General features: G+C 35.0%; 2 protein-coding genes across 3 annotated transcripts in view; one reads left to right on the top strand and one right to left on the bottom strand.

The window, feature by feature from the left end:
• Nucleotides 1-2,868, top strand: part of LOC123718400 (polyhomeotic-proximal chromatin protein-like) — a 34,934-nt gene extending 32,066 nt beyond the window's left edge. Inside the window, exon 29 of the mRNA XM_045674820.1 lies at nucleotides 436-2,868. The gene's annotated coding sequence lies outside the window, so the exon portion shown is untranslated. The remainder of the gene's footprint in view (nucleotides 1-435) is intronic.
• An 18-nt stretch (nucleotides 2,869-2,886) lies between these two features.
• LOC123718399 (techylectin-5A-like) lies at nucleotides 2,887-13,518 on the bottom strand. Of its 2 annotated transcripts, none has more exons than XM_045674819.1 (8): nucleotides 13,053-13,518; nucleotides 11,491-11,641; nucleotides 7,154-7,246; nucleotides 6,001-6,157; nucleotides 5,268-5,532; nucleotides 4,382-4,508; nucleotides 4,032-4,188; nucleotides 2,887-3,680 (listed from the first exon to the last, which is right to left on the bottom strand). In XM_045674819.1, the coding sequence occupies exons 1-8, from the start codon at nucleotides 13,471-13,473 to the stop codon at nucleotides 3,546-3,548; spliced, it is 1,506 nt and encodes a 501-aa protein (XP_045530775.1). In that variant the 5' UTR covers nucleotides 13,474-13,518; the 3' UTR covers nucleotides 2,887-3,545. The 2 variants fall into 2 exon arrangements, with proteins under 2 accessions (XP_045530775.1, XP_045530774.1); XM_045674818.1 differs by lacking the exon at nucleotides 13,053-13,518 and adding an exon at nucleotides 11,939-12,683.
• Nucleotides 13,519-14,092: the final 574 nt, after the last annotated feature.

Below are 14,092 nucleotides of genomic sequence, written 5' to 3'. Positions count from 1 at the left end.
TACCGATTCTTAAAAGGCCGGCGCGAGCCTTTGTGCGTGAGTCGTGTTTCCTCCTTGGCCCACTGTTGTATAAAAAAAAGAATTATACACGTCTGCGTAGATCACGTGATAACAAAAATATCCTCATTGAACGTGTTCCATTGAGAGTTCCATAATAAAAATAACTTATATAAAGAAAGCTATATCTAGAAAGTACTGGTTCGAATTGTAAAAAAAACTTTTTCTTTGGATTTATTTAGAAATAGTATATCCAGTTGTTATATTCACACCTATGAATTTTAATTTTGCAGCATAAACTATGTCATTGACGTCATTAAACTTGTGAGACATTCTTACAACTTTATTGGCATCTCGTAGCGGGTATAGTATCAGAATTCTTAAACATGGGCAGAGTATATTAATTTGTCTATTGACGTACGTTTTTTTTTGTTTCAGATTGGTTTTAAGGCCCCGGATTATCCGGTGGACCTTAACATGACTATTATATATTTATATTCATAAAAATCAAACCTATTGCACCGAGTTAACTCTATTTTATTTTGTCACAGTGTAAATTCAATTTGATAGACAAAAAAAAGAGTGCAATTAATTTAGTTCTTATGAGTAAGAGCCGATATGAGGCATAGTGTTTGCATGTTTGAACCCTTTAAGAATGTACAGTAGATATTTTCCACACAGTTTTTATGAATAAGTAAAAGTCGATTGGAGGCATATGTGTATACGCTTTTTGACACCTTTTTTTAAACGTACGAACGTTTGTACGACGAAATTGTTCACTGTTTAAACGAGCGTTTAATACTTTGAAATCGCAAACTAAAACTCAATGGCAAGTTTTTACTATGGATGAATAAAATATGAATATTTTATTTGTTCTTTTTGACACACAGTTTTTTTATCACTAACGCGATGTTTATAAATACAATTTGTTTTATCTATGCGTATGCTTCATAATCGCTTATCCGTTATTTTACCTTTTTTTAATTTCGTATATCTGGACATTGTCGAATCTCCGCCTATTAGTTTTAAGCGTTTGATTTTGTGTTATGCTCACGCGCTGACAATTTTAGGTTAAGTTGACGGGGGATTTTTGTACAATGCTGGAATTTTTCGTAATAGTTCGGCCGTTGTAGAGCGCTTGCAACGCCGAATGTACTCTTGCTTTATCGTTAAAAACTGGTGAAATTTACGTGAATTTTATAATTATCACAGATAAATGCGAAAATCTCTCGAATTTATTCGGCTTCACTCCCATGATCACACCAACCCACAGAAATAACCCCATGTGTGATGGTTACAACACCACATTAACGCCCATATAATCTTTAGCAGAAAAGTAGTTTTTCATTTAAATTCTAGGATGGTTATATGAGTCGTGATTTGAACTCCCATGACAGACTGGAGTCATCACTAAGTCTCGACTTTCGACACTGAATAACCTTTAGTAATGCTTAAGTTTCTGTAGTCTCCACTATAGTTTTTAATGTGGTGGTGGGTAGTTAAGTGTAAATAGGTAATGGCAAGTGCAATTCGTTAGTGTACGTGTCTTAGGTGTTTAATATTTTATTTACGTTTATGGTGCTACGTATTTTAATTTTATATTTCTTTATAGTTTAAGAATTATTTTTAGGTAAAAATTACGACGTTGTTAAAGTTTAGGCCAGGTCATTCTTAGGGTTCGTTTACACGCATGCAGAAAAGAATTGTAGATAAATTCACCGGCTTTATACTCTCGGCTAGTTATTTTTTGAATAAAGAAGGATAATAAAAATATTTCCCTATTAATTTTCACATAAAGAGTCCACCTTAAGTGGACGTTACGTTTGCACTAAAGTTATATAACGGTACTGAAATGTATTCTTATTTTGAATTCTCTTGACACTGCCTGGCATAGATAATGATAATTAATTTGTATAGCCATTTCAAATATGAGTGATTGGGACAGATAATATTTAATTTCAAACCTTTTATACTTGTTTGGACTTTATCAATTAATAGCTAATTTGAATGTCAATAGTAAATCGTTCTCGCCTTTGTTAATTAAATAGTAGATGCTCTACGAAAATATTTTTTTTATCCCAACACTCGTTGATTAAATCGTTTACTTATAGAGTTAAATTGTGTTAAATACCAAAAACAGGTCAGTATGATTGTAAAATATTAGTTTATAAATATTAAAATGTACTTAGTATAGTGTGTTCGACACGCCAAGTGGCTGCACTACGAGAAATTGTTACGTGTAAATGGCGCTGTACGCCCTAAAACCTAACAAACTACAGTTATTTGTATCTGTGTATCAACTGTATATACATCAATTTAAATCATGCAGTTAATATGAAACCGAAGTTAACCAGACGATCAAACCCATCTGTAACAATTTCTCGTAATGAGTGTACGTCATAATTTGTGTTCTCTAGAATCTAACGGCATATTATATATTATATATTCATAAGGTGTATATAATAATAAAATTTTGACTAATGTTAAACACAAGTTACTTTAATTTATGATTGTCTATGTCCTCAAATACCTTCAATAGACAATTTTGAGTTAAAGATAACTTGCTTAATGTCAATTTCACAAGTCCAAGGACACTACGTAGTTATTCGTAGTTACTATAAACTGAACATCACACACTGTCACATCTGGTAAGATATGTTGCTGTAAGTGCTTGCTTGTACAGAAATACAATGGGCCAAATAGTTTAAGCATTGTACAAAGGCACTAAAGATATTGCGATGCCCATGTATTTCTTATTTATAGATAGAACATTCGTTAAGACTTGATAAAATTTGTACTAAAACGAGTTTGTCCCTCCTGTTGCTCAATTAACAGACGCTGATTCATCTAAAATAAAGAAATGAGACTGAATTTTTATGGATTTTTATTTATAAAATGTATATGCTCTGATTTATGCAGTGTAATATTAAATACTTACAAGTTACTTTACAAGCAAAGAAAGATCTTTGCGATGGGTATAAATAAAATAGATAAGTCGTTAATAATGTTGTATATAATATATCAATACCTTAGCTGTTTATCAAAATTTATTACAGCGTAATAACAGTATCGCGGTGGACCCATCTAACTACCTTAATCTACTACGTTTTAAAGAATTCTTTTTTTTTTAATTAATATAATAATACAACTATTAGTATGGACGAATACAACAAAAACAGTGCATGTTACTATAAAAATTATTTATAAGTTAATAATGAAATCACAAAGGTAATCAAGCGGCTTACGAACTTAATTACGGTAAGCGAATAGTGTAAAACGTCAGATTTTTCTTAATAAATTTCTTTGATAAGACAATCTTACAATTTTTATTAAACATTATTGAATTGAGAGAAATCCTGTGTTATGAAAAATGCTTGATTTTTATCTTAAAAGTATGTTAGAGATAACGCCTTCCTATATAACATAATAATAGTTCAAACAATAATTCATTGAAATATGTTTTTAAATAAAACACATGTTTTCTATAAACCGAGTGTTGCGTCAAATTTCAATAATTCAACACTTAACTAAATCATTTTTCCTTAAAATTAAGCGTAGGTCGGAAAGAAGCCCTCGGCTCGAAGGTTGTCCTCATAACGGTAGGGAGGGTGGCGAGTATCATAATTTTCTTTACGCGCTGCTTGCTTGTCCAATGGTTTTGTTTTGGAAGTTTCCATAATTTTCTATGCAGAAAACAAATCAAATTGAGAGGTAATAAGTACAACTTTCTGTTTATCGCTTTAATATATTGCGTTTATATTATTGTTTTGAAGAGAAAAATAAAAAAAACAATAAATTTAATTTAAGTATCTTAAGAACGGTGCAACTGAAAAGACCCGTAAGCAGTGAAAATTCGTTATAGCTTTCAAAAGTGTTCTTACATATATTTTTACTGAATGGCTTAATAAACGACTCTTAAGTACAGGTTATTAGCAAAGATAATGTAATCACAAAGTTGCAGCTTATTGGTCCCAGACCCATTTGAGGCTTCTTATACATTTCCGTGTCTAAAATTAAAACATTCAAGATATTACCCTAGATTGATCAGTGAAATCTGTAGGTCTGCTGGCAGGTAACGGTCTGATCATCATGCGGGTCTTGGCAAGTGGTGAACTAGGCCCCTTGAACGAAATCCAGTATATCGACTGGCCATGGTGATCTTCAGGAGGGGAATACTTGCCATTCAAGTTACTGTCAACATAAATAGTATTTCGTGGAAACAATAGGTTTCTGCAGATAACATTAAGATAAAATAAGTTTTTCTGCTAAACTTATTTTTTAACCGGTGTATAATACTCATACTCGTAGATAGTTTAAATGAAACTGTTTATTATAAATATGCTTGTTATGTAATATGCTGATTACACTAGTGAGTACAGTATACCTCTTATCACATTCCTTGTACCACCACGCTCCACCATGTTCTACCGCGCAGGTCCCATCCTTCCACTCATCATTATCCACATCGGGAGTGGAAAACTTCTGACCCGCGTGGTATGACAAAGAATCGCCTAAAAATATTTATCGTTTGTTTATTTTAACATAATATACTATACTATATTTTGATCACTTTAGTACCCACTAAAACTGGAATCACGCAAGGATATTTTTTCGGTTCAACACAATGAACAATCTAAGAATATCCAAGAACAATATGATAACATAATATAGCTAAGTAAAACCAGTGTCGAAAAGTCACCTAACCGTGCCTGGCCCACGACAGACACCAGTGGAACCGGATGGAGGAGGCCTATGTCCAATGGTGGAAACCAAACCAAAATCTGACAATGCAAGGACATGATGGTTCCTAAATGTTTACGTTAAAAGTTTTGTTTTTCCGGGTCCATATTAATGAAACTTCAATGTTTATAATTAAGGGTTGCTAATAAAGACTATTACTATTATTATACTAATAACAAAACACTATTAGCAAAAGTGAGTACATTTTGTAATGGGCTCAGACTTTCTTGTCTTTTGCGTACAGGACTCACATGTAGGTTCCAATTGCAACGGCAATTTTAATTTTGGTACCCAATTTCGATATAGTTTTGTTGCGCACGTTTAAGTTTTCTATTTATCCATTTTTAATTATTATGAATATTAAGAAATATTGTAAAATCTGCATAATATATGTATGTGAAATGTACATATTCAATGTCTCAGTGTTTCCGTTAAATCGTTAACTCGTAAAGCACGCGGAACGTCGAAACAGAATTTTCAAAATATTTTGTATAATCCGACCATAAAAGTATTAAAGACTGTTTACAGACCTGCGTTTCCTCTATAAGTGCCTAAAGTACTGATCCTGTATCCTTCATGTTCAGGTCCAACAGTGAACACGGAAAATGTTGCGAAAGTTTCTTGGCTGGTTTGAGATTCCATTTCAATTCTCAATTCGTAGAGTTTCTGATTCGTGAGATAGTTCAGTTTCTCGAGGCCGAGCCAAAACTCACCTGCCAGGTTACCAAACCCATACTTATAATCTGACCATGTTTTAAAGAAGTCTTGGGACCCGTCAAATCGATTTTGTATAACCTGTAATGTATAGGCATTATAATAAATCACTTATTGATGTACGTATTATATTAACGTAACGTAATTAAATAATTTTCAAATGCATTTTATTGAGAATCTCTAATTCATATTCTTTATCTTTGCTCAGCGCTGAACATGAAAACATCCGTTGAGTAGTTTCAGAGATTATAAGATAAGTAGAATAAAGCTTATATGGATTATAAAAAGAAGTAAAATATTATTTCTGAAGTGCAGAGGCTTAAATTTTATAAAACAACTAAACCTATGTTCTCATGGATTATACCGTTACATTAAGCTTGCCTCCAAACAATTATGGTTTAGCATAAAATCTAAATGCCCTGTCTAAGGACCTGGATTAGGTTACATTGTATGACTTTCATAAATACCTATATATTGTATGAACTCGACTTTAAATTTCCACTAGCACGTTCTTACTGCAAACAAGCCGTATACTTTTTCTAAACTCACCGTCCAGCCACCGCCCGCACTGCTAAGATCACATAAGACGTAAAAAGGCTCCATATCATCGGGTCTAATTTTATAAATCCCAGACACATTGAAGCCCTGCATTTGAATCTCCTGGCAATCGGTTGGATATCTTTCTATGCGATCCACTCTACCAATCCTGGAAACAAAGTGTTCATTTACTGCGCGGCTACGAAAATATAAAACGTTAAATGTATTTGAAATTAATTCCTATTTAAATATGTAATTTTTATATGATAGTTCCACTGTGCGCTATCAACTAAGATTTAGATCACGTTATTTAAATCCAGTTTAATAAATATATTACGGTAACTTTTCCTCCAATTTCAATTTTATTAAATTTCAGTGGAGACTCTTGGAGAGTAAGGTTTAAGTGGTATCGTTCCTCGCTCTGCGTAAAAGTATTGCAATACAGCGAGGAAAAGTTAAAAGCAAGGAACTCGGCCAAGCTTTTAAACGTTATTCCAATGTTTTCATTATTTAAAGACCTATTTTAAACAGTGGCGGATTTACCAGCAGGCTGAGGGTGGTAGATGTTTGGGGCAGTAAATTTGGGGAGCGATTTTTTCTTTGCTAACTCATAGAACACATTTTGACGTTTTCAGATGTTATGTAGATAGAAGTATGCCACAAATTTTGCCGATGACTTTCACTTCTCACTTGTCAGTCTATATTTGGTGTATATACATATTCTTGGGGAACTAGCTAGAGGCAAATAGAAATCCACATCTGCGCCCTCAGCTCACGCTTTGCATTTTGCAAGTGAAAATGCTGAAACTGTATTTCTCTCTTCCTTATCAACTTATACGTGTAAGTCCTAGTACTGGATGGTTAAAATTATTTTACGTGCAATTTCAACGTAATTGTTGGAATGTAAAAATAATGTACGACATGAAAATTGTAAAGGCGAGGGCGGCAGGAATTTCACAGCATTTACCTTGAAATTTTGTTATTCCCGCCACTGATTTTAAAGTTTATAATTAAGTAAAGTTTACGAATAAAATTGTTATTGAAATAAACGTGGTCTCATCAAGAATCACTTAGTATTATATCAAATCAAAAAGAACCGCTAAGGAGTATTATATTATGTAGTACTCATAAAAAAGGACGATAAATATATCAAATAAATACTAACTTGCAGTCACATTTTCTCGACTTCTGTTCCTGTAATGCTCTTCTAAATTCTGAAATTAGTCCAATTGTTTCCAAAGAACCGGTTGCGTCTGGCCTGTAAGGAAACGATTCTTAATTCCAATACATTTTTGACATACAAGAATCATTCTTAGTGCTAGAAGAAATTCCTAAATAAACAGATTTTAACTTGAACGTGTACATTATCGTTCCGCTAAAATAAATCAGTAGAAACCGCGTGTATTTAAAATTTAAGAACAAAAATATTGTTGCCACATTATTTTTGGACACTTTCATTACACACAGTTAATACTGTGTAGACACATGGTTCTGTCTGAACACATAAACCTCTCTAAAATTGTTATCGCGATGTTTACAAATAGCTTACCTTATATCCGAAGCATCATTAACTTACATATGTTTAGTTAAAATATTTTCAAGGAAAGTTAAAAATAAATATTTAAAGATTCAATTGATCAATTGATCCTGTTCAAATTACATACATTATTATATCTCTGTATTTTGCTGATAGATTTGAAAAGCGAAAGAATGTTTTAAATGCATAACATATTGTTACGAGCTAGGGGATCGGATAGAAAAGGCCGTAGATTTATTTTATGAGGAATTTATGAGCACAAATTAATTGCAGATATGCACTTATAACACACAAAAACAATCACTTATTACTTAACTTATGCACACTTCACACAGTACTTTATCACTTGTAATCACTTTATTCGCACTTTATCGCTTCGGTGTTCCTCTCGTGTTATCGCATTCAAAACTAAAGGTGACTAGTCGCGTTTCGGCTGGCTTATATATCCCTGGGAATAATTCTAAACAATATTCGAGAACTCTCTAAGCGGGCTTGCTACTGAGCAGCGATTGCACAATTCTAGAACGTCCGCACTCTCTGTCTCTTTCGCACGTTGCTCCGTCTTTGTCGTACGGCGTTCTAGAGTGCTCAGTCTAGTTTCGTGAAAGTTCTGATCTTCTCTCTCTCTCTCTCGTATCATTTCGTCCTTGTCTCACACCTAGAAAGTTTGGTCTAGAATATTCCTTCATCAAAGGGTTATACCTAGGCCTATAAACGGGTCTCCTGAAAACTGCACCACTCTACTACACATGATCTGAAACGGACTGAAAAAAGGTTTCAGCTTCCTGAAAACTAGGGTAACATTATGGAAATTACAATTTTCTAATATGTGATTAACCCTCTCCTGAAACGGTCAGAAATCATATTACAGCCTGCTGAAAAGTTCTCTAAGTAGTGGAAAAAAATCTAGAAACATTGCAGTCAACCCGTCTTCGTAACACTACCCCCTCCTTAGACATGCTCGTCCTCATTACTTATCCTTAACAGCTGCACAAGCTCTACATTTCTTGATCCAGTCGTCTACATCTTCACGATAATGTATCCAATAAAACATTTCCTTAACCTTCATAAGAGTCCGGTTTACTTCTAAATGTCTACTAGACAAGTCACTATGACATATTTCTAATATGTCGCGAACCTTGAATCTTGGTACAACAAACTGCAAATGATCGCCTTGAGAATTTTTCAATTTGCGACATAACACTCCATTATGTAGAACTAAACTGTCCCATTGAGCCCAGTAACTCTTAGTAGTGTTACTTGTAGATTCAACTTTACTCCACTGCGGTTTGACAGCTGAAGATTTCATCCAATTCAAAATTGGTTTAATGTCAGAATCTTGTTGTTGCTGCTTTTGAATTAATTTCCCACACCAATCTGGACCTATGGCGTCTGTCCTTAGTATCCTCACGCGTTCATTATCCCTTCCATCCTGTTCGTTAACTTTATCGCACGGTCCATGAGACACATCATCTGAACTACTTCTTAGCTCTCTTTCATGAGTAGTAACATGTCAGAAAATTTCTTTAATTGTCCCTCTGCCTTTGATAGAAGTATTGACAAGGCTTCCTTATAGTTATCCGGAACTGTTCGAACTGTGTTCTACTCTTGTTGATTACTAACTTGTCCGTCCACATTGATTACTCTACAAACGTCATAACCACTATTTGCAAAGTTGCCTTTTAATGCGACTTCCTGTTCTCCACACTTAAACATCCCTTTTTACAAATCTATCTTACACTTATAATACTTCATGAAGTCTAATCCGATTATGCAGTCATCTGCTATGTCGGCAAGAACAACCTTGTGTCTGTATAAACTTCCACCAATCTTGAAGGTTGCGATACCTTCTCCCAGATCGGTTATGCGCTGACCTGTTGCCGTAACAAGCTGTACAAATCCTCTAGAAGGGCTTTTATAAAATGTCTTCAAAAGTTGGTATCTGATCACTGTTCGTGAAGCTCCAGTATCGAGTGTTAGGTTACACTTAGTTCCATTGACTTCTCCGTCGATGACTAAGGTATTCCCACGTCTAACCTTCACATCACCTCGGAAGTCTTTCTTAGGGCACGAAAACCTCATATGCCCTACTTCCCCACAGGTGTAACAGGTTGACCTACGTTTAACATTAGCTTTTTCCGTGATAGCCCTAATGCGGTAAGGTTGAGGATCTTTCCGAATCGCCTCCACCTCCAACGCATGGGCTAGAGCATCCTTCAGGTTCTTGGGGTGACCAAGATTAACACTTATCCTGACTTCACGATCTCTTATTCCATCAATGAAGGTTTGTACTAATATCTTGTCTGCTACATCTGGTAAGGATGCATAGGCTTTCCTTACCAGCTTCTCCATTTCCAGGCCCCATTCTTGTAAGCTCTCATTTGGTTGCTGCACTCTCTCCCGTAATTGAGCCCTATAGACTGGCTCCAAATGTGAGTCCCCATAACGTGATTAAAGGGCATCCAGCAGTCGCGTTAGTGTCACATCACCTTTCATGGCTTCTAAAACGGTCAAGGCTTCGCAGTCCCAACATAAGAGCAGCTACAGCCTGATCATATTTCCAACCGTTCATCTTGCACAGAGCATCAAACTGTACCTTATAGGCCCCCCAAGAAGAAGAACCATTAAAGGTAGGTGTTTCCAGCGTTCCAGATGATTCCACAAAACCTGACATCATAAGGCACTGAATCTCCTTTTCTAACTCAAGCAAGCGTTTCTCCTGTTTAGATAACCTACTGTCGAGGTTTTCAAACTTATCTTTTAACGAATCAGTTTTCATTGTCTGCATCTCCGAAGCTGCTGCAGACTCTGCCACAAACTCCTCACGATACTCCCTTGGAGTAATTAGCATTTTTCTATCCCACTTCTGACACCAAAATGTTACGAGCTAGGGGATCGGATAGAAAAGGCCGTAGATTTATTCAAGGGTTTATTTCTTAGGAGGAACAATGAGGAATTTATGAGCACAAATTAATTGCAGAGATGCACTTATAACACACAAAAACAATCACTTATTACTTAACTTATGCACACTTCACACAGTACTTTATCACTTGTAATCACTTTATTCGCACTTTATCGCTTCGGTGTTCCTCTCGTGTTATCGCATTCAAAACTAAAGGTGACTAGTCGCGTTTCGGCTGGCTTATATATCCCTGGGAATAATTCTAAACAATATTCGAGAACTCTCTAAGCGGGCTTGCTACTGAGCAGCGATTGCACAATTCTAGAACGTCCGCACTCTCTGTCTCTTTCGCACGTTGCTCCGTCCTTGTCGTACGGCGTTCTAGAGTGCTCAGTCTAGTTTCGTGAAAGTTCCTCTCTTCTCTCTCTCTCTCGTATCATTTCGTCCTTGTCTCACACCTAGAAAGTTTGGTCTAGAATATTCCTTCATCAAAGGGTTATACCTAGGCCTGTAAACGGGTCTCCTGAAAACTGCACCACTCTACTACACATGATCTGAAACGGACTGAAAAAAGGTTTCAGCTTCCTGAAAACTAGGGTAACATTATGGAAATTACAAAAGTGGAAAGAAATCTAGAAACATTGCTGTCGACCCGTCTTCGTAACAATATTCTATTAGTCACTGTGTTTACAAGTTTCATTTATTATACAGTCAATACCACTGTACCTTTTTCTACTTCTACAAAACCATGCCATGCCAGCACCACAAAAAACAGACTATATCTACCATAGGTACGTTAATACTGTATTTATTACAAGCAAAATTCATTATATATACTAATATTATTAAAAAGAAAGAAAATTTGTTGGTTTATAACGATAAAATTCAATCGATTCGAACCAATTTTAATCTTTTACCTCTAGAATACTAATAGCTTCCCTTAGTAACATAGATTAAAAATAATACATGTAAAGGGACTGGTACCTCTTACTATACTTATATATTCTATTATAAAACAAGGGTGCAAAATGAACCAAATTAAAAGGCACTCAATACATACCTGACTACAGTTCTTGTATTCTGTCGAGTCTTCACTTCGGATATAATCGAGGCAATTGATTCGACACTAGCCATTATATTCTTCATATGACTCTCCAAAAATGTCAATCGATTATCCAATGACGTTTCCATTTGGTACTCGGTCCCTTCAACTAAACAATTATATTTTAAGTAATGAAGAATTTCTTAAACACACGGGGAACTGGCATCAAATTCTGAAATTATTTATGTTACCGTACACTTTAGATGAGATAGAGCACATAATTTACGTATGTTTCGTACAATACGATCAGTTTTAAAAGGTTAACCGGCATTTTTGTCATGGTTATTAGTCATTATGAAACAAAATCTTGTCCTATTAACTAAATAAACCGTATGAATAACTACTGCGACATACCGAATAGCACGAGAAGGTGCAGATAGAAATATTCTTAAAATTATTTATTTACCCTTATCACTCGCGCGTAGATTCTTATCAAATATATTTTTTATATGACTTATATCTTGCTTTATTTTATCTAATTCCGGTTCCATCTTCTCTGAGTATCCTGAATTCTGGACAGTTTTTAAGATCTCAGTTAAGTATTTAAGAATACTATTAGATTTTTCATGTACCTCTATATCTAACCTATTTAGTCTGAAATCTATGCTATCAACTTTCTTTAAATATTTTTCACTAGATGTTATTGATTCCAACAACTTTTCTAACACCATTTCACTGTCGGATGTTGATTGTGGGACCCGAGTATAATTTCGATGTTTCTTCGAATTTATCATTGCGTTGGTTAATTCATTTTCATATTCGTTTTTCCACAACATTTTATCGCCGTGGTCATTCTTGTGCTTTCCGTGTCTCTCACTCCTAGCTTCGCATAAACCGCTTAGGAGATATATAAGAAAAAACCGTTTCACTACCATTTTGAGAAGTAGCTAGCGTGTTTGTTGATCGAAGACTGGAGCATGTCATATTTCGACGTGTAGATAGTTGATAAATAATGAAGCACCAAACAAAAACACATTTACTATATGAATACCATTTACATGATTTGCCTGTGACGAGTAATTGTTTCGATACAAGATAATTATGTATACGTTGTGTGTTTATACTAAATTAAAGAAAACAATAATTTAGTTAATAACACTACTGGGTAATAACTTCCACAAACGCCACATTTCTGCGCCTGGTGTAAAGACAATTTTTACGGAAAACGATCAACAGCTTACTGTGTTATTGGTAATCGAACATTATAGGCCTAGTATACGCCTTTGAACTGTCAGAAAATCACCTTCCCAGGGAATTTGAGTTTCAGGATTGATTAATTTAAAACCAAGACAGGCGCAGAAATATGTTCCATTAACCAAATAGAAACTACCGTTCACTTGCAAATTCTTCCCGAACCCGAACGAAAAGCGTACCAATTCTGGAAAGGCCGGCAAGACACTTACTAGCAAGCCTTCTGGCAATATGAGTGTCCATGGGCGGTGGTGTCACTTAACATCAGGTGGGCCTCCTGCCCGTTTGCCTGATATTACATAAAAAAACTTAATCGTCAATCATCTCACCTCGCATAGTCGGAATCTGTGCTAATTTCTCAGCCACAGACTGCTTCAATCTTTCCAAGTCAAGTTTTAGCGATCTCAGGGTGTCCTCCATGATTTCTGCATGCGGTGCCTTTACAACCCTTAATAGTTCGGCTAAATACTTTAATATGCTGTTTGTTCGGTCGTGAAAAGTTGCATCGAGGTGACTGATCTTCTTTTCTACTGTTTCAACCAGCTTAAGGTATCTCTCGCTTGCCATCAATGTGTCAACAAATTTCTCTACAACCATCTCCCCCTTCAGAGACCGACCTGTGGTAGTTGGCCGCGAAACATTGTATTTTGTACTTACATAGTTGAGATCGTCGTATAACCTGTCGTCTTTGTCTCTTTTCGCGATAGATGTACAGAATAGTAAGGAAATAAAGAGAATTGTTGCACACATTTCGAGTGCAGTCACCTGTGACCTGTTGCCGCTTACTGGTGTTTAATGAACGTGCAATGTGATGTTAATTGATATGAAACTTATTTTAAAACATTTCCTCTTACAGCCCTCATTGTTGGGCATATGTAAACAAATAATACTGAATGTTTAAGTTACTAACTTAAACATATGCGTAGGTTGTATAAGGCTACAAAAGAATCTTTATGGTTTGCGGTAAATACAGTTAATAAAGTCGCTGAATACTATTTATACATATATAATTAAAATCTTTAATTCCAACACACAAATATGAAGCATTAACATTTATCTTAACCTACATAGTAATAATAATAATTAAACATTAATAAATAGAAAATTTAAAAGGTTTTGTCCCAGTGACCCGATGTATACGTTAATCAAATACGGTGGCGTCGTATATATTACAAAGGCATATTATTATTTACTATGTAGGTTAAGATTACTTGAAATGGTGTCGTTAAAACTTTTATGCTTATTAATTTTAAAAAAAGTGAAGATATATGGGGTATGTCAACAGTCACTTTTAATTCCTTTATTGATGTAATAAGCTCTGAATTGTCTGTAACTTTCAACAGATGTATCGACTGTGGAGTCTTTCTGG

This window comes from Pieris brassicae, chromosome Z (genome assembly GCF_905147105.1).
Source record: "Pieris brassicae chromosome Z, ilPieBrab1.1, whole genome shotgun sequence".
Classification (NCBI taxonomy): domain Eukaryota; kingdom Metazoa; phylum Arthropoda; class Insecta; order Lepidoptera; family Pieridae; genus Pieris; species Pieris brassicae.
This window is presented reverse-complemented; position numbering and strand designations above follow the sequence as displayed.

Excerpts from the sequence above, each read along its gene's own strand:
- LOC123718399 (XM_045674818.1), bottom strand. The coding sequence starts at position 12,407 with ATGGTAGTGAAACGGTTTTTTCTTATATATCTCCTAAGCGGTTTATGC. Across the intron at positions 6,158-7,153 it reads TCGAGAAAATGTGACTGCAA|GATTGGTAGAGTGGATCGCA; the intron begins GTTAGTATTTAT and ends CTTTGTTTCCAG. Across the intron at positions 4,189-4,381 it reads TACAAGGAATGTGATAAGAG|TAACTTGAATGGCAAGTATT; the intron begins GTATACTGTACT and ends TTATGTTGACAG.